General features: G+C 50.8%; 3 protein-coding genes across 3 annotated transcripts; 2 read left to right on the top strand and 1 right to left on the bottom strand.

Moving 5' to 3' along the window:
- The first annotated feature begins 2665 nt into the window (after positions 1–2665).
- On the top strand, positions 2666–7759 carry LOC120642202 (probable pectin methyltransferase QUA2). The gene is made up of 8 exons (XM_039918650.1): positions 2666–3616; positions 3707–3836; positions 4643–4883; positions 5184–5406; positions 5490–5653; positions 5777–6080; positions 6471–6609; positions 7093–7759. The coding sequence occupies exons 1-8, from the start codon at positions 2982–2984 to the stop codon at positions 7240–7242; spliced, it is 1986 nt and encodes a 661-aa protein (XP_039774584.1). The 5' UTR covers positions 2666–2981; the 3' UTR covers positions 7243–7759.
- Positions 7760–9342: 1583 nt separating this feature from the next.
- LOC120642223 (5'-adenylylsulfate reductase-like 3) lies at positions 9343–11542 on the top strand. The gene is made up of 4 exons (XM_039918688.1): positions 9343–9713; positions 10247–10434; positions 10523–10647; positions 10882–11542. Exons 1-4 carry the CDS (start codon positions 9522–9524, stop codon positions 11337–11339), a joined length of 963 nt encoding a protein of 320 aa, XP_039774622.1. The 5' UTR covers positions 9343–9521; the 3' UTR covers positions 11340–11542.
- Positions 11451–16618, bottom strand: LOC120642215. The gene is made up of 2 exons (XM_039918676.1): positions 15407–16618; positions 11451–12075 (listed from the first exon to the last, which is right to left on the bottom strand). The coding sequence occupies exons 1-2, from the start codon at positions 16209–16211 to the stop codon at positions 11735–11737; spliced, it is 1146 nt and encodes a 381-aa protein (XP_039774610.1). The 5' UTR covers positions 16212–16618; the 3' UTR covers positions 11451–11734.
- Between the last annotated feature and the right edge of the window lie 97 nt (positions 16619–16715).

Here is a 16715-nt window from a genome sequence, read left to right as displayed (position 1 = left end):
GTACATTCTCCATTTCATGGGAAATGCATTTTGCACACATGGGCATTTGATTTAGGCACCATTGATTGCGTCTTTTTTTTTCTTAAAAAAAGTGAGGAGTTGCCATTGATTGCGTTGAGCTTACCACGGACGAGGAACAGTCTAGGCACCAAATGCAGAGGACGAGAGATGTGCATCGTCGGTGGCAGCGACTGTGCAGCCAGCCAGGGAAAGCAGTATGCAGAGTTATGGCCGGCTCTACCAGCGAGCGGGTCGAACACTATGGGTGGAGAGCTGGCAAGTGACAACTCTTGCGACCGACACGAATGGTCCAGCATCGGCCATGGCCTATGCAGCACACCCACATCCGTTGCATCGTTGCATGTCACGCTCTTCCATTCCGATGTGGCATGGAAAAGAAAGGGAGAGGACTTACAGACCTAGAGTTCAGATAATAATGGAGGAAGATTGGAGGCATTCCAATCCAACAACAAGAATCCATTCCCAACAAGTTCTTAAAAAAAAGGAAGAAGAAGAGTTGTTTCCCAACTAGAAATTTTTATTCTTGAAGAGGTTTTCTGCGGATCCCTGATCTTCATGAAGCGCGGCTAGACGGCGGTCACTGGTCAGTGCCAAATCAATTCTGATCAGGAACGAACTACCTCACCCTGTTGGGCATAATTCCTATAGCGATGGATGAGCTAACAGCCGCTCTGACCAAATGCTCGTGCACTCACCCATTGCACCACGCGGGGGTGATCAAGATCAACTGATCACTCGCGAGCTTAGTTTTATGGAGGCGGTAACGGGAGTCGGGGGACAGCGACACCATGGCTTAGCTTTATGGGAGCATCACTGACCCACTCACGGTCACCGGTATCTCTTTTACAGAAACGCACGACGTCAAATCAGAGATGCCAAACCAACCAAATCCACTCGAGACGGCAGTGGCGGTGAGCCGGCGACTAGCGAGTGCGCGGCGAGCCTATTGCCGGAAAATGGGCGTTGCGGTCTCTCGGAGATTTTTTTTTTTATAGAAAATCTCGCAGGGGAGTGGGTCGTCTCAGTTCACAGTCGGGGTGGATCAGTGGATGTGGGGGCAAGGAGGTGGGCAGGCTGGCCGTTTCGGCTGGGTGCCCCCCACCGGCGGCGGGGGAAGGTTCGGCTCCGGCCGGCCATGGCCGGCGGCCCGTGCCCTGTGGCCTGTGGGCGTGGGGCAAGCAAAGCAAGGGCGCGCGCCGCGCCACGGCGTCGCGCTGGCTCGTGTTACCGCGACCCGCGCAGTTCAGGCACAATCACCAAATGCGATCGACCCACCCGATTCTCTGCTCCGACCGCGCGCGCCGGCCGGCGTGCACCTTTCCGGCCGCGCTGAAGTGGCGGGCTCGTGGGGCTAGCCATCCCATTTGATCAGTATCCACCCCCCCCCCCCCCCCCCCCCCCCCCCGGTAAAAGCAGCGGCGCCGGCGCACGGCGAGCCCGCCAGCCACGCGCCTTTCCCGTTGCGTCTTGCGTGCACGCGGCGGCTGGAGGTTGTTCTTTTTTGTGTGTGAGAGATCTCTCAGACTCTCGGTCCACGATGGCGTTTAAGGTCAGCCGGCAGGATTTCAAAATGTGCCCGCTCGTTTGATTTACACTATGAATTTTTTTTCAAAAAAAGACGAATGCATGCATGGAGTACTAAATGAAATTTATTTGCAAAACTTTTTCACATATGGGTGTAACTTTTCGAGATGAATCTAATAAGTTAAGTTCCATCATGATTGGCTACAGTAATGCTACAGTAACCGTACCTAGTCATCTTCTAATCGTACGTCAAAGGTCCCATTAGCTACAGTACTGCTACATTATCATAGTTGTGGTCTTGTTGAGGTGTTTTTATAATTAGACTTTATTTAATATCCCTAATTAATGGTTAAAGCACCGAAAAGTTTTCATAAAAACTTTTTCAGGGCAAACCAAACACTGTTATGCCAGGGGATCTAAGATCTTGATGCCATACTACTATTTTTTGCTCAACTCAAAGTCTAAGGTCGGCAGTTCAATAGTATCAATTGCAGACTATAGATTGCCCCGTGATCCAAAATCTGGCCAATTCGCCAGTTCACAGCATGCTACTTATGATCGTCGACAGCGCAGCCGCGTTGCCTATTCCATTTCCATATCGCCGAGGGCAACACAACACAATGCATGTCACTTGTGGCTAAGCGCATGGCTTCTTTTGATGTAAACTCGCAGCTGATGCCAACCTCGTAACACTGCTGCACTAGTAGTACACATGCTGAACCTGAACATTTTTTTTAAAACCTGCACACCCCGGGATTGCACATGACGTGCGGCGACGACAGTGGTTTGGGATCTAATGTCCAGCATAATTATTAACTAATCATCCGATCAATCATAGTTTTATGATAATCTGCAGGGTTCCACGCGGCCACCACGTTCAGAAGAAAAACAACGCGCGTGTGACATTCTGTAGTATCACGAGACCGGCCGAGCCCAACACACGTCAACCACAACCCCGCGGGGCCCTCGCGCATTAATTTTTCGGTTCCGTCCCCAACAGCACCGCCACCCCCCTCTCTCCCACCGACCGTGGGCCCAGATGATTCCGGCCCACCTGTCATCCAGCTGACCCAGCACCGTAATCCCCATCTCTATTTATACCGGTCTGCCAAGACACTTGCTAGTGTGGTAGTGTTCCGTCCTCTCCTTGCTCTGCTCTTCCCGTTCCGTCCTGTGACGCGTCACGCGTGGGGTAAGAAAAGAGATCCGGATTCCGGAGCGAAACGGCCAAGGAGTCACTCTCCCTCTCTCCCTATCTCCATTGCTCGAGTAATGGTGAGGAGGCAGTAGCGCTCAGTGGAGCTGCAGCGGCAGCGCGGAGGAGAGAACGCTGCGGGGTTGCTCCGCTGCCGCGGTCCCAGTACGTGGCGGCCCGCGTGTCGCGGCGCTCCATGCGGCTCTGGTGCGGCCCGTGAGATCCGTCCGCAGCAGCAGGCATGTCGCGGCCGCTGTACCGGGGGGTGTCGGGGATCGGCGGCAAGCCGGCAGCGGCGGCGGCGGAGGGGGCGTACTACGACCCCAAGGAGCCCGGCGAGAACGGCATTGGCGGCGCCTTCGGCCGGGTCGGCGCGCGGAAGCGGCACCTCGCTGCCGCGGCCGCCGCGGTGAGGATCGGGGTCCTGGTCCTGGCGGCGGCGGCGCTCGTGGGGTCCGTCGCGTGGGCGGGGTCGCTCTACGCGGGGCGCGGCGCGGCGGCGCGCGCGGCCGCGGCCGCCGCGCACCGGGGGTACCGCCGGCTGCAGGAGCAGCTGGTCACGGACCTGCTCGACATCGGCGAGCTCGCGGGCGGCGGCGTCCGCGCCAAGGAGGCGGAGGTGTGCCCGCCCGAGTACGAGAACTACGTGCCCTGCTACTACAACATCACGGACGCCGTCGACGTCTCGGATCTGGGCGGCGGCGTCGTCATAAGCTACGAGCGCCAGTGCACGCGCGACGGCAGGGTTACCTGCCTCGTCGCGCCGCCGCGGAGCTACCGGATGCCCGTGCGGTGGCCCAGCGGCAAGGGCTTCATCTGGAAGGACAACGTGCGGATTAGCGGGCAGGAGTTCTCTTCTGGGAGCCTGTTCAAGAGGTGTGTGAACAAAACTTGCTCCGTCGGTAAAATTCGAGGTGGTGGGTTGGTATACTTGTTGCCGATTCGGTGGTTGCTCATTGATAACAGGATGATGGTGGAGGAGGACCAGATCTCCTTCCCGTCGGACGCGCACATGGCTGATGGCGTGGAGGATTATGCACATCAAATTGCCGAGATGATTGGGCTGCGGAATGAGTTCAATTTCAATGGGGCTGGGGTGAGTTGTTGCCATTTATTCAATTTAACCCTATGCTGTCAATTACTTATTTGACTTTCATGTGTAGTGAATGCATACACAGAACTAGCTGAAGTTAAAGTATAAAACTGAACCAATGGCATTCATGTCAATGAGGTGTCACTCTTTGGTATAAAACCTCTCTTCAAAGAGTAATCCACTCTTACTAGTGCTCTTTGTCAACATCCTATGAACTTTCTGGCTTCTTGCACGATTTAATTCTACCAGGATTCAGGACACCTGTGCTTTATAGTGGTTGCTTAAATATATCATGTGATTTCTGTTGAGCAGTTGTGGCTTGATACTTGGTTAGGCAATGTTTTTAGAATCGTGATCCAATTTTAAGCACATCATGATCATGCAGTTTTTTTGGGGAAACTTGTTTTATTTGTTTGGATGACAGTATTTTGATTTTTCAGTTTCAGATGATCCTTTTTATATCGTGATATCTTATTCAGCAGCACTTGTCCGTCGTGGTCTTTCCACTTGATGGTACTTTACAAATCTTGTGTGTTGAGTGCGCTGGCTGGAAAGTGCCAGTCTATTTCTACTTAATTTGACTTTGGAAACCACACATGCCCAATGTGCTGTGAAGTATATATCAGGGTTTCCTGTACTGTACTGCAAAAGCATGTTAGTAGGATCTTCATTCTTCACTATAATCCATTATGTGAAACATAGGTTGACATACCTTATTCATTCTATGCTCTGATATGCTACAGTAAAACGCGGAGTAAAAACCTTTATCACATTCTTTCTGATTGTGTTTCTTGCGATGCCATTTTCAGGTTAGGACAGTCCTTGACATAGAATGTGGATTTGGTACCTTTGGGGCACATCTTTTTGATAGAGATCTCTTGACCATGTGCATTGCTAACTATGAAGCATCAGGCAGCCAGGTGCAAATTACACTAGAGAGAGGCATTCCTGCAATGATCGGTTCATTTGCAACAAAGCAGCTTCCGTATCCATATCTTTCCTTTGATATGGTCCATTGTGCGAAATGCAACATTGAATGGGACAAAAATGGTATGTGTTAGTCTTCTTCTTTCATGTGTCTTGGCTCTCATTGACTAAATGCTGTTCAGCAATATCTTATATTAGCACTTGCACATGTAAAGTCTGTATAAAATTCTAGCTGAATACTAAATATTCAAGGGCATGCAGTTGTGGGCTACTCTCAGTTGACTTGTAACCCTTGCCACTGCAAACTTGCATATATAGAATTTCTGTAAAGACAAGTTTATGGTACTTTAGGATGGCGATAAAGTAGTATCTCTTTCAGTCTTAATAAATAAGTAAACATTGCTTGACGCTGTAATTTTGCAGATGGCATTTTCTTGGTTGAAGTGAACAGGCTTTTGAGGCCTGATGGATATTTTGTATGGACATCGAATTTGAATACACATAGGGCCTTGCGTGACAAAGAAAATCAAAAGAAATGGACAGCCATCCGTGACTTCGCGGAGGGCCTTTGTTGGGAGATGCTGTCACAACAAGATGAGACAATTGTATGGAAAAAGACAAATAAAAGGGATTGTTACACTTCAAGGTACTCTACTGCATACCAAGACCTACAGAATTTATAATACAAAATGTTTTGTCAAGTGATGAACTTACAGTGTTGTTTTGCAGGAAATCTGGGCCTGAGCTTTGTGGCCATGATCCAGAGTCACCATACTACCAGCCACTAAACCCCTGCATATCAGGCACAAGAAGTCAGCGTTGGATCCCCATTGAACATCGAACGACCTGGCCATCTCAGGCTAGACAGAACTCAACAGAACTTGACATACATGGTAAGTATTTGACTACATAATGCCAATGGTCAAATCAAGTGAACAAATGAATAAAGTTAAAAGTATGCGTCTTAATGTTCAAATGTTTGTCTGCCTTTCATTAAGAACCTTCAAATTTATCAGGTGTGCATTCAGATGTATTTGCTGATGATACTTCAAGCTGGGACTCCATGGTGCGAAACTACTGGTCGTTGCTGTCTCCACTTATATTTTCAGATCATCCAAAGAGACCTGGTGATGAGGACCCACAGCCACCATTTAACATGTTAAGGAATGTGTTAGATATGAATGCTCATTTTGGTGGATTTAATTCTGCTTTACTGAAGGCTGGAAAGTCTGTATGGGTGATGAATGTTGTTCCTACGAATGCCCCAAACTATCTACCGCTAATATTTGACCGCGGGTTTATTGGGGTTCAACATGACTGGTAAGTAATAGTTCATGGTCTTTTCTTTGTCTTGAGTTCGTTTCCCCCCTTTTTTTGTTTCAAGTGCATGCTCTGCTAATTCTTAATCTTGAATTGCCTTTTTACTTGATAAAGATTTCCAAACAACACTTCATATGTGGATGCATACAGTCATAACTCTGAAATGTTGATTTAAAAAAAAACTCTGAAACACTAATAGATGCAAATTTTAGGCTTAGGAAATTTGTTGCTGTAAGAGGAATCATAGCATCCTCTATTTCACATAATTTTGTTGGAGTACATGGAGATTGATGCATAGTTGCATACGTAAAATATCAATTTCATAGAAAACTTTGGCATTTGGATCTTCGGATCAACCTTCAGTTGATGGATGGCTAAACATTTGTTCAGGTGTGAAGCATTTCCAACATACCCAAGAACATATGATATGGTGCACGCTGATGGCTTGCTATCACTTGAGAAGAGCCACAAGCATAGATGTTCTACTCTTGACATATTCTTGGAAGTTGATCGAATCCTACGACCAGAGGTAAGCAATATTTGGCTAATTATGCTGATATGGGAATCGCTTATTCAGTTAAGAATCATGTCTGTTATTCACATCTATAGGTTATTCGATGCATGTGTAACATATGACATAACATTGCCCAGTATGGGCTTGTTGATGGTTCTAAATGGCAAAAAGGTCTATATGGCGCTGTTCTATTTGGGGGGTTTAGTTTCTTGAAAACTTTAGTCCTTATCTGGCCATATACTTTGGTAGGCAATTATTCTGATGATGGTCTATCAGTAACATAGACTCTCTACTACTGAAGAGGTTTGACATTAGAATTTAAAATGGGAAAAAAATACACTTTACTATACTTAAGTTTATTTACTGTACAACTATAAAGCACAGTTGCCGTTACCCATGATGAAGGCATTCAGCACAATTATCAGATTAGTCTTGCACATGCGGAGCACTAGGCATCAATCGTCCCAAAATTTTTATATTTGTTTGATGTTGATGCAGGGCTGGGTCATAATCCGTGACACCGCCCCTCTTATTGAAGCTGCAAGATCTGTTGTTACTCAACTCAGATGGGATGCCCGAATTTTAGATCTTGACATAGCTAGTGATGAAAAGCTACTGGTCTGTCAGAAGCCCTTTCTCAGAAAATAAGGAGCATAGTAGACACTGACACAAGATATGAACTTATTCTTTCCCCCTACACACTGTTACAATTATTGTCTGAGTACAACTGAGTACAAGTTTGGGTCAAAACACGGGAAGCATGATTCTGCTAACTTGTCATGCATCGACATGGAACTGCAAGGTTCCATTAGATTGATCGGGCAAGTGCTGCGGCAGAGAACAGGCTTGGTGGCTAAGCTTTCCAGGCCAAAGTTTTATTGCCAGGATACAGAAAGGAAGCCATCAAAATTATTTGAGTAGCGAGAAACATATCCAATAAAGGGATGATGCTGCGGTGTACATAATCGCGGCCAATGTGCCATATAGGTATAATTCATTTTCCCCCTTGTTACATTTCTTTTTGTAACTGTACCCAATTATTTTTGTATCTTGTATGTAAATTGGTTGGTCTATATACTGGTCATCCCAGACTACAGCCCAGTGAAATCAATATAATTATTTGGAGATGAATGATAAGCAATAGCAAACTGTAAATGTTCCACCATTATATGTTCCACCATTTCTGTAGTTCAGAATTTTTGATAAATCGCCAGGAAAATCTTCCATTATTCAAGAAGAGTATGGTTACCTGTAAGAAGAATGTGTCGATATTTACTCATTGTGGTAGTTTACTGCGAGCGTCCAGCTGGCCGAAGTTGTTGTCGTTCCAAATTTTTTTTCATTTTTTTTGTTCGCTTGTAAATTGTAACATGTCAACTCTACTAATACTCTGGGCAGCATAAATTCAGTCAAAAATGGCAGTGTAGTTCATGAGGTCTTGCAGACAACATCACAACGACTTAGAATGCAATTTTGTGTGTGTGTCAGTTCGCAGTTGGCTATTGGCTGTTGAAACTGGCGATTTGACAAAGACCTCCCTTTTTTTTAGAGTTTGAAGACCTCCCTTTTTCTAGTGTCGTCCCTGCAATTCAAGTTTGATCGCGATCATAATTCCATGATTCGCCAGCTGCGATATGGATAATCTTACGAGCAATTGTAACGACAGGGACATGCCATCTGCGCCCAATAATGATTGCTCCATTCATTCCTCTTCCCATGGCTCACTTCGATAGTTCGATTCCATCGAACTATTTCCCTCTAATCTTACACCAGAATTCTCTGATTGTCGCCAAGACCAGCCGCTTGCCCACTTGGTTGGCTATACTCCGCGGATTACCCGATCCGGACACTATCATAAAAGCATTAGTATTGTCCTAGCGATCAATCTCGGGCCAAGTGCGGTTCTTTTTTACCTCTTTAGACACGGGCACCGGATGCAAAGTTTCCCCACAGAATTGCCACAAAACGAGCAGTAATCCGAACAGATTCTCCCGTGTCCAATTTATCCGTGACCCCAAAAGCAAATCAGATTCTCCACGGCAGCCGTTGTGCAGGCAACCCTGCCGCCGCCGGGTCGCGTCCTCGCCGCGTGCTGCGCCCACGCCCGCGGCCGCAACTGACACTCTGCCTAGTACGGCCCCACGCATCTAATGCCAGTGGACCCACGGCCGACCTACGGGATGGTCCAGGCCGTGTTTGGTTGGCTTTAAAAAGTTTTCGATGTTTTGACCATTAATTAGAGATATTAAATAAAATATAATTACAAAACTATTTCTATAATTATGATACTGTAGCAGTTACTTTAATTAATGAGATCTTTAACCGCACGGTTAGAGATGCCTAGACACGGTTACTGTAGTATCACTGTAGCCAATCATAATAGAACTTGGCTCATTAGGTTCCTCTCGAAAAATTACACCCATCCGTGAAAAAATTTCGCAAATAAATTTTGTTTAGTACTCCATACATGCATTTGTCTTCATGGCCCCACATGTCATAAACGCGTGCGTACCAATCGTGTTGATGTACCGTCATGCTCGGAACCCCCCCCCCCCTACTGCAGGTGGGGCCCACGCTGCGAAGTCCATCATCGCCGTTCCGGGTCCCGCACGTCGTGCGCGACGACGACCCGCGCGCCCCGAGGGTCAAGACTGGCTGGCCAGCGGCCCTGCGCCGCCCGATCCTGATCGGACGGCCTGTTAGCGCCCGAACCCGATAAAGCGACCCCCCAACAACGCACGCCTCACACACCGAACCCACCCCCCCGCAGGCCGCGCCCGCCGCCCGAGTCGCCGTGGCCGCCGCGGCAGCGCCCCTCCCGGCGGTGAGCGCAGCCCACCGTGCGCGCCGCGGCCGCGGCCGCGCTCGGGGCGCCCAGATCTAGGGCCGGTAGAGGCGTGCTCGGCCCCCCGCGGCAGCCCCATCCCATGGCGCCGCGACAGCCGTGGTGGACGGCGCTTCTCTTACCCTTCCTCCTCGCCGGCGTCAGGCCCGCCACCGCCGCCTCGATTCCTACCGATGCGTGCCGGGTCCCTACTATCGTGGAATCCGCCCTCGGGGCTCCCGAGATGTGCTCGGCGCTAGATCGCCTTTTCGGCGACCCGATCGGCGTCATCGAGGTAAACTATATTCAACGCTGTGAAAAAATAGCAGAAAAAAATTGATATGTATACGAATTTTTCATTCCACTACCTTGTCCCATATGGTCTCATGGAGTAGAAATTAGCAAATGATTCGTGACGCCAATTGTTTACCGTGAATATTTAGATTGCCAAAATTATAGAGGGGCATAAGGGACATTTCATCCTGCCAAATACCTTAAAAGAAAAAAAAGAAAAGATGGGAAATACACCAAATGGCATGATAATCAAGAGACATGTTTAGAGTCCCAATTTTACGATGTCAACGCTTGGAAAGACATGCGAAACGCAACGATCAGAGTCCTATTTTCACAATTTTCTCCTTCTGTTCATTGGTTTCAACTTTTAGCAGCCCGTGCCGGACACTTGCATATAAATGATGGTATTGCTTATGCCAAAGCAATAAAAAAACTAATCCCTGCAGTTTCAACTTTATCTCCCCCTGAATACAAGGATTTCCCATCTGCCGTAGTTATCACAATGGAATCTGATTGTTAATTTTAACCTTGTAGGGAGATGAGGTCACATTGGCAAGGGCAGTTAATCTTCTTCACATGAACAAGGATGACTATATTGCTGTCCTTTTTTATGCATCATGGTGCCCATTCTCACAAGAATGCAAACCAAATTTTGAGACATTAGCTTCCTTATTCCCAACTATTCGGCATTTTGCATTTGAGGAATCTGCAATTAGGCCAAGGTATGTTCTCACATAGAGTAAAGAAAGTTTTATTTCTTAGAGTAATACATCTGTTTGGTGGAATAGTAATATATTGCTGAAACTGCAGCATAATATCAAGATATGGAATTCATGGTTTTCCAACACTGTTTCTCTTGAATTTGACCATGAGAGTGCGGTATCATGGACCTAGGACTGTTAAATCACTTGCTGCTTTCTACACTGATGTCTCAGGTGTGCTATTTACTCCTTATTAACTCCTGTCTCCTTTCTTATTCGGATGGCTTTACTTGCAAGCTTGTCATAATTAATCCTTGTTGCTTTGCACATTGAGAAACTGATCCATGTAGGATTATGAGCCTGGCTTTTTCCAGCTCAGTTGTGGTCTCTTTGTTCCAGAACTTTAACATTGTCGTTGGTGCTTCCTATGCTTAAATCATTTACAATTGATAAGTTTATGTGATGAAGGTATCAATGCTTCGGTGAAGTCAACTGCAGGGGAGGCCATGATACATTCATTAGATGATATTGAGCATAAAAAGGATGCTGAACAGGAAAATTGCCCATTCTGGTGGGCGCGTTCGCCAGAGAAAATACTTCAGCAGGATACTTACCTGGCATTGGCAACCGCATTTGTAATCTTGAGGTTGCTGTATCTTCTTTTCCCGAAGATAGATTCCTTTGCCAGATGGGCATGGAGGCATAATCTCTTTGCAAACTTGATGGGTGCCCATGAATATTTCCTCACCTACCTTGAGCAAGCAAGACAGAAATTCCATAGGCTATACCCTTCAAGTTCAAAGCGGGGGAATTTGCAGGAGGGGGCAATGAACGCCACCGCCTGGGCCTCAAAATCATTAGCATCTGTATCAATTGGAGAACCAAGCGCCATCGGAAGGACAAACTCTACAAGTGAGCTAAGATGAACTGTAACTTCTTTTTGTCCCCAGGGATATATGTACAGTACAGTAGAGTGATCAGGATATAAATACCAAGAATCTGTTGTAACGGCTGTATGACTCATTGTAACATCCTCCTTAGAATAAGCACATTCACCGTTTCAGCCTTTGTTTTTCATTGTTGTTACAGCCCAATTCTTTGGAGGAATAAAGTCTGGTGTATTGCGCAATACCTTGTGTTCTGATAAGTGCATGCATGACCTCTGCATTCAAAGTAGTATTACACATTTCCATAATGTGATTGAAGTCAAATGTCTATGAACTTTTTTCCATTTTGCTATAGCGCATACATATATACACAAGCGCTTCTACGGAGTTATGTACATGATTTCATCCATCCCGCGCGCAGTTGAGTTGACGCGCTACGCGAGCAGCCTGCGCGCCTCGGCGTACCAGCGCGTGTAGCAGCTCTCGAGGTTGGGCCAGTCGGTGTCGGGGCAGGAGGCGAAGTGGTGCAGCCAGAGCGAGAGGACTTCCTCCCGCTGCTCCCAGCTGAGCTTGTCGATCAGGTCCTCCAGCACGGTCACCATCTCCGCTCGCTCCCGGCCGGTCAGCACCGGCGCGTCTGTGCCGGTGCTGCCGCGACACAGCAGCGGCAGCCACGACCGCAGCATCGCCATCCGCTGCTCGGCAACCGCGCTCATGTCCTTCCCGTCGGCACCCTCTTCGAACTCCCTCGAGTTGGCGTGCTTGAACAAAAACACTGCACACGAACCAATCAAACAGTTCTTTAATTCATCTATCTTAAAGGGAAAGAATCGAGTATGCTACAGCCTACAGCAGAAAAAGGTCGAATTTGAGAACTTATATATATAAGGATGGAGGTGCGCATTTGTTCTCAGTGGTGGAGCTATGTTGGGGCCATAGAGGGCCATGCCCCCCCCCTAGCATGCAAACTTTCCATTACTTAAACAGTAATTTAACATTGTTCATTGCTTCAGCGGCTAAATTAACAAAGGCTGGCCCCTCCTAATTCTGTGGTCAGGCTCCGCCAGTGTTTGTTCTTATATGCTTATGTTGCTGAATGCTGATACAATGCATTTATGCTAGTAAAACGTTAAAGATAGCACGCACAGATGCAAAGATGCTGCAAAAATGCAAAATAAACCTTTATTAACATGCGAAGGGAAAAAATGAATCTCATTGAACAAGAACATATGAGAGTCAACACCAAATCCACAAGCTTAGAGAAATCGGTCGATAAGGCCACAAGGGTCAAAATATATACCTAGACACTGCTTAGTGAAAAGATCTTTTACTGTTGACCGCAAGAGAAAAAAAAGCAAAAGAAAAAAAGAAAGATCAGTGCATGCTGGGAAATTAAAAGGCGCTCAGAGTCCTAGAGAGCTTTATTGTGATTATAGATAAGATTCTGGATCCAATGTGTAAGCTCCTCGGTTGGAAGTTGCAACTGCAAGGAAAGGGCAAAAGATAGACCTAAATGTAAAAGCGCAGGGACCTCCTAATAACAAACGAGAAGCTTTAGGGGCATATCTACAAGGGACCAGGGACCTGCGCGCAAAATCTCAAAAAAATTTAAACCATTTTTCAATTTGTGCGTATTATCATTCCAATTTTATCAGATGTCTCCGAAGAGAAAAAGCCACAACTACGCTCAGGTTTATAAGCTGGTGTTTGCTTCGTTAGGCGGACGAGGTGGTACTAATGCTACTGCGCCGCCAGGAGACGGGTGCAAACGCGGAAGCGCCAGCTCTGGGCTGAAACCTGTACGTGGGCTGGACTACAAGGCCCAAGTTTGGCTAAGCGGCGCCTTCCAAGATATTTCTCCCGCGATCTGTAGCCAAATTGAGAAAATTGCCTATTTAACACAAAAAATAGAGTTTACCTATTTAATACCAAAAAATAAAATCTTGTTTATATGTCCCAATCACAGGTTTTCTTTGCCTATTTGACACTGGCGTTATGTTCTGTTAGCGACACCGTAAGTCTGGTCACCGACATGCGGGCCCGATCTTGGCCGCCTCGCCGTCCTCGCTGTGCCCGCCTGAGCTCCGCCTGCTCGCGCTCGGCCGCAGCCGAGCTCCGCCGTAAAGCCTGTCCTCCGCGGGGCCATGGCGGCCGGCATTCACCCTCCCCTGCTCCCTCCGTCGCGCAGCGGAGGCGAGGCAAGGCGCCCCCATCGCCGGCGCCACTCCTCCCCCTCCGCCCCCTCAGCTCGCGCGCGCGCGCCGGCCGCTCGCAGTGGAGGCGTGGCGAGGCGAGGCGCGGCCGGCGAGCCACGAGCTCGCGGAGCTGAGGTAGCACGCGCTCGGGCCACGGCGGGCTCACGGAGCGGCGGCGGCGTGCGCTCGGGCCACCGGCGCACGAGGTCGACGGCCACGCGGTGCCTGGGAGCGACGGCGCCGGCCCCTCCCTCCCCACGGCCGCGCCCTTCCTCATCATCCCGGTATCGCCGCCAACCTCTGCTCGAGGAAGAACCTCTGCGCCTCCCTCCCCGGATTCGCCCCGCCGGCCACGCTGCGCGCCGGCTTCGGCCCTCCCCGGTTCGCGCACTCCTGCTCCGGCCGGAGAAGGGGTGGCCTCTGGCACCGGCGGACGGCGGGGCCCGGCCTCCGAGCTACCTCTTCGCGGGCGTCATCGGCCTCGCCGGGAACGCCGCACCGCCGCCGCCTTCGCCGGCTCGCCGCGGACCCGTGGCGGTGGCAGCCAGGCGCAGGACGGGCCGTGCAGGTGGGCATGAAGCGGTCGATGGTGTTCTACAGCGGGAAGTCGCCGACGGGGAGCAAGACGGACTGGGTGATGCACGAGTACCGGCTCGCGGGCGCCGGGCTCGCCCCGTGCCGCCGCGCCGGCGTCGGCGCTGCGTTGGGGGCGGCGGAGCGTCCGGCCGAGGGCTGGGTACTCTGCCGCATGTTCCGGAAGAAGGGGTCCGCGTCCGCCAACGCTGCGGCGGCCGCAGCGCCGACCGGGGCAGCCACGGCAAGGTGGAGGAGGTCGAGGAGGGCGCCACGGGGGGCGCGGGGGCGTTCATCGACTTCTTCGCGCGTGCGGATGCAGTCGCGGCGGGGCGGCGCGAGCAGCAGCAGGGGCAGCAGCGGCGCGTGTCGTCGCCGTGGTGTCGTTGAGCCGCCACACTGCAGGCAGAGAGCGGTGGCGGTGTCGCCGTGCCGCAGATGGCACAGCACGGGTCACCGCCGACGAGGAGGGCCTCTGCCAAGATCTCCGCGTCGTTCTCCAAGCCCGGCGCCGGCGACGTGCGGCCGCCCGGCCGGAGCGCCAGGACGCTAGCACCGACGTCACCACCGCTCCTATGGTTCCCAAATTTACATTCAACATTTGAATTTTGATTAAATTTTTATATAAATTAGCATGGTTGGCCCCCTTAATAATGAAAAAAACAAATTCCTGACTCCGCCCTTGGCCGTGCTCGACGGGCTGCTGCAGGAGCTCGTAGTGGACCTCTGCTGATCGCCATGGACGGAGAGAGAGGAGGAGAAAGTGAGACTGACGTGTGGGCCACCCGGAACCTCTAACGGTGATAGTAACATAAGTTGACGGGAGTGCCATTTTGGCAAACAAAACTAAGTTGTGGACATATGGGTAAGAATTCTAATTTCAATGTCAAATAGGCAAAGTCTATTTTTTCCAGTGTCATATAGGCAATTCTCTCAGCGAAATTACTAGCTCTCATCGTCACATTGTTGAGTGCCGTCGACTACGGAGAGGCATAGTGACAGGCCTATCCTAAGTCACCGTCACCATCCTCCCCACGTTTGAAGCCGTCGCGACCATGGAATAGTCATCTCCTCCTCGCCGTCGGCGTTCGTCCGCCACACCAAGCCACCGCATTTTCTCCCGTCAAAACGACGACGGTGCGCACATATCCAACTACGTCTACGTCAATCCAAATTTCGGCACAGGCGCCGTTGAAACCGTCACGAATTCATGAAGCACAGTAGCACACACATGATCACGCTACGTTCCATGCAGTCTTCGCATGATTTGGATCAGAGCAAAATTCGCCGCGGTAGCGTCTAAAACCGGCAAAAGATGATGAAGAGTTTTTCACGTACCGGCAAGCCGGAGCAGCGAGACCTGGAGCGCCGGTTCGGCGACGAGCGCGCGGCTTCCGAGCCTCGCGGCGTCGCCGAACTGCGCCACGGCCTCGCGCGCCGCGCCGCACTCGGCCATCTTCTGCCCGAGCCACAGCAGCTCGGCGGCCAGCTTCTCGGCCGCGGGCCCGCCGAACCCCTCGTCCAGCGACGACGACGCGGTCGGCCTCCACCACCGCATCCCCGCCCGCACCGCGCGCACGGCCAGCTCCATGCCGGGCCACTCCCCTCCAGCGGCGGACTCCAGCTGCCGCAGCGTGCGCGCGAACGCGCCGGAGAGCGCGGCCCGGTTCACGGCGCCGACCCGCGCGCCACCGGCGCGCACGTTGTCGTCGAGCAGCCGCTCCGCGAGGCCGCGCACCAGCTCGTACTTGCGGGAGGCCACGGGGAGCCTCGACGCCACGGAGAGCACGTGCGCGAGCGCGCGGCCCACGCAGGAGTCCCCCGCCGGGGACCCCGGCTCCATGCGCGGCAGCGTGGGCGCGAGCGCCGGCGGCTGCGGCGGCGGCACGGGCGCGAGCGCGGAGAGGAACATGAAGAAGAGGGAGATGAAGGCCTGCGTGGCGAGAAGCAGGAGCCGGCGGAGCACGGTGAGCGCGCGCGCCGCCGCGACGGGGAGCGGCAGGAGCAGGAACGTGGAGCCCTGCTGCTGGTGCTGCGCCGACGAAGACAGCAGCGGCGAGAAGGCCGAGAAGAAGCTCGAGGCGAGCGCGGCCAGCGGGTCCATCGGCGTCCGGAGCTGCCGCATGGGCTGGTGCTGCCGCATGGTTGCCGGTGCAGGGAAGAGAGCAAGTCCGTGGAGGAATGGAGGATGGAGAGAAGCAGATGTGCAAGGCTCCCAAATGGTGCGGGGACGCAAGAAACGTGCGCGCGCCGGGGACGGAGGCGACAAACTGGAGGGTCCGTGTCGGCGACGTGGTCTAGTTCCGTCGGTCCAGTAGCGGCCGTTATGTTCGCTGAAGAGAGATACGGCGAAACTGCGAGCTCATGTGTTACATCTGGATTCGTTGCAGGAACAGGATGTGCTCGTACTCGTAGATTTCAGTGGTGTTCGAACCTGATATTTCTGTGGTCACGTTTGATCGATGAACTTCGGTCGGGCTCATGTGGTGTACAATTGGGTTTGGAGGTTGCAGCACAGATATTTCTTGCTGAATTAAATACACGTCGCTGACAGAACGGTAGAAATTTCTTTTTCTTTTTTGTTCGAGTATTGGTCACAAGCAAAAAGCAAAAAGTGACTTCAATAGGGAAAAAAGAAGTTTGCACA

Source organism: Panicum virgatum, chromosome 1K (assembly GCF_016808335.1).
Source record: "Panicum virgatum strain AP13 chromosome 1K, P.virgatum_v5, whole genome shotgun sequence".
NCBI lineage: Eukaryota > Viridiplantae > Streptophyta > Magnoliopsida > Poales > Poaceae > Panicum > Panicum virgatum.
Note: the sequence above shows the minus strand (reverse complement) of the source record. Positions and strands in the feature narration are given on the sequence as shown.

What these genes read in the sequence shown, in the direction of transcription:
- LOC120642202 (XM_039918650.1), top strand. Translation starts at nt 2,982, where the DNA reads ATGTCGCGGCCGCTGTACCGGGGGGTGTCGGGGATCGGCGGCAAGCCG. An exon ending in TCTGGGAGCCTGTTCAAGAG is followed by an intron (nt 3,617 to 3,706) that starts GTGTGTGAACAA and finishes CATTGATAACAG; the next exon opens with GATGATGGTGGAGGAGGACC. An exon ending in TCAATTTCAATGGGGCTGGG is followed by an intron (nt 3,837 to 4,642) that starts GTGAGTTGTTGC and finishes TGCCATTTTCAG; the next exon opens with GTTAGGACAGTCCTTGACAT.
- LOC120642223 (XM_039918688.1), top strand. Translation starts at nt 9,522, where the DNA reads ATGGCGCCGCGACAGCCGTGGTGGACGGCGCTTCTCTTACCCTTCCTC. An exon ending in GAATCTGCAATTAGGCCAAG is followed by an intron (nt 10,435 to 10,522) that starts GTATGTTCTCAC and finishes CTGAAACTGCAG; the next exon opens with CATAATATCAAGATATGGAA. An exon ending in TTTCTACACTGATGTCTCAG is followed by an intron (nt 10,648 to 10,881) that starts GTGTGCTATTTA and finishes TATGTGATGAAG; the next exon opens with GTATCAATGCTTCGGTGAAG.
- LOC120642215 (XM_039918676.1), bottom strand. Translation starts at nt 16,211, where the DNA reads ATGCGGCAGCACCAGCCCATGCGGCAGCTCCGGACGCCGATGGACCCG. An exon ending in CTCGCTGCTCCGGCTTGCCG is followed by an intron (nt 12,076 to 15,406) that starts GTACGTGAAAAA and finishes GTTCGTGTGCAG; the next exon opens with TGTTTTTGTTCAAGCACGCC.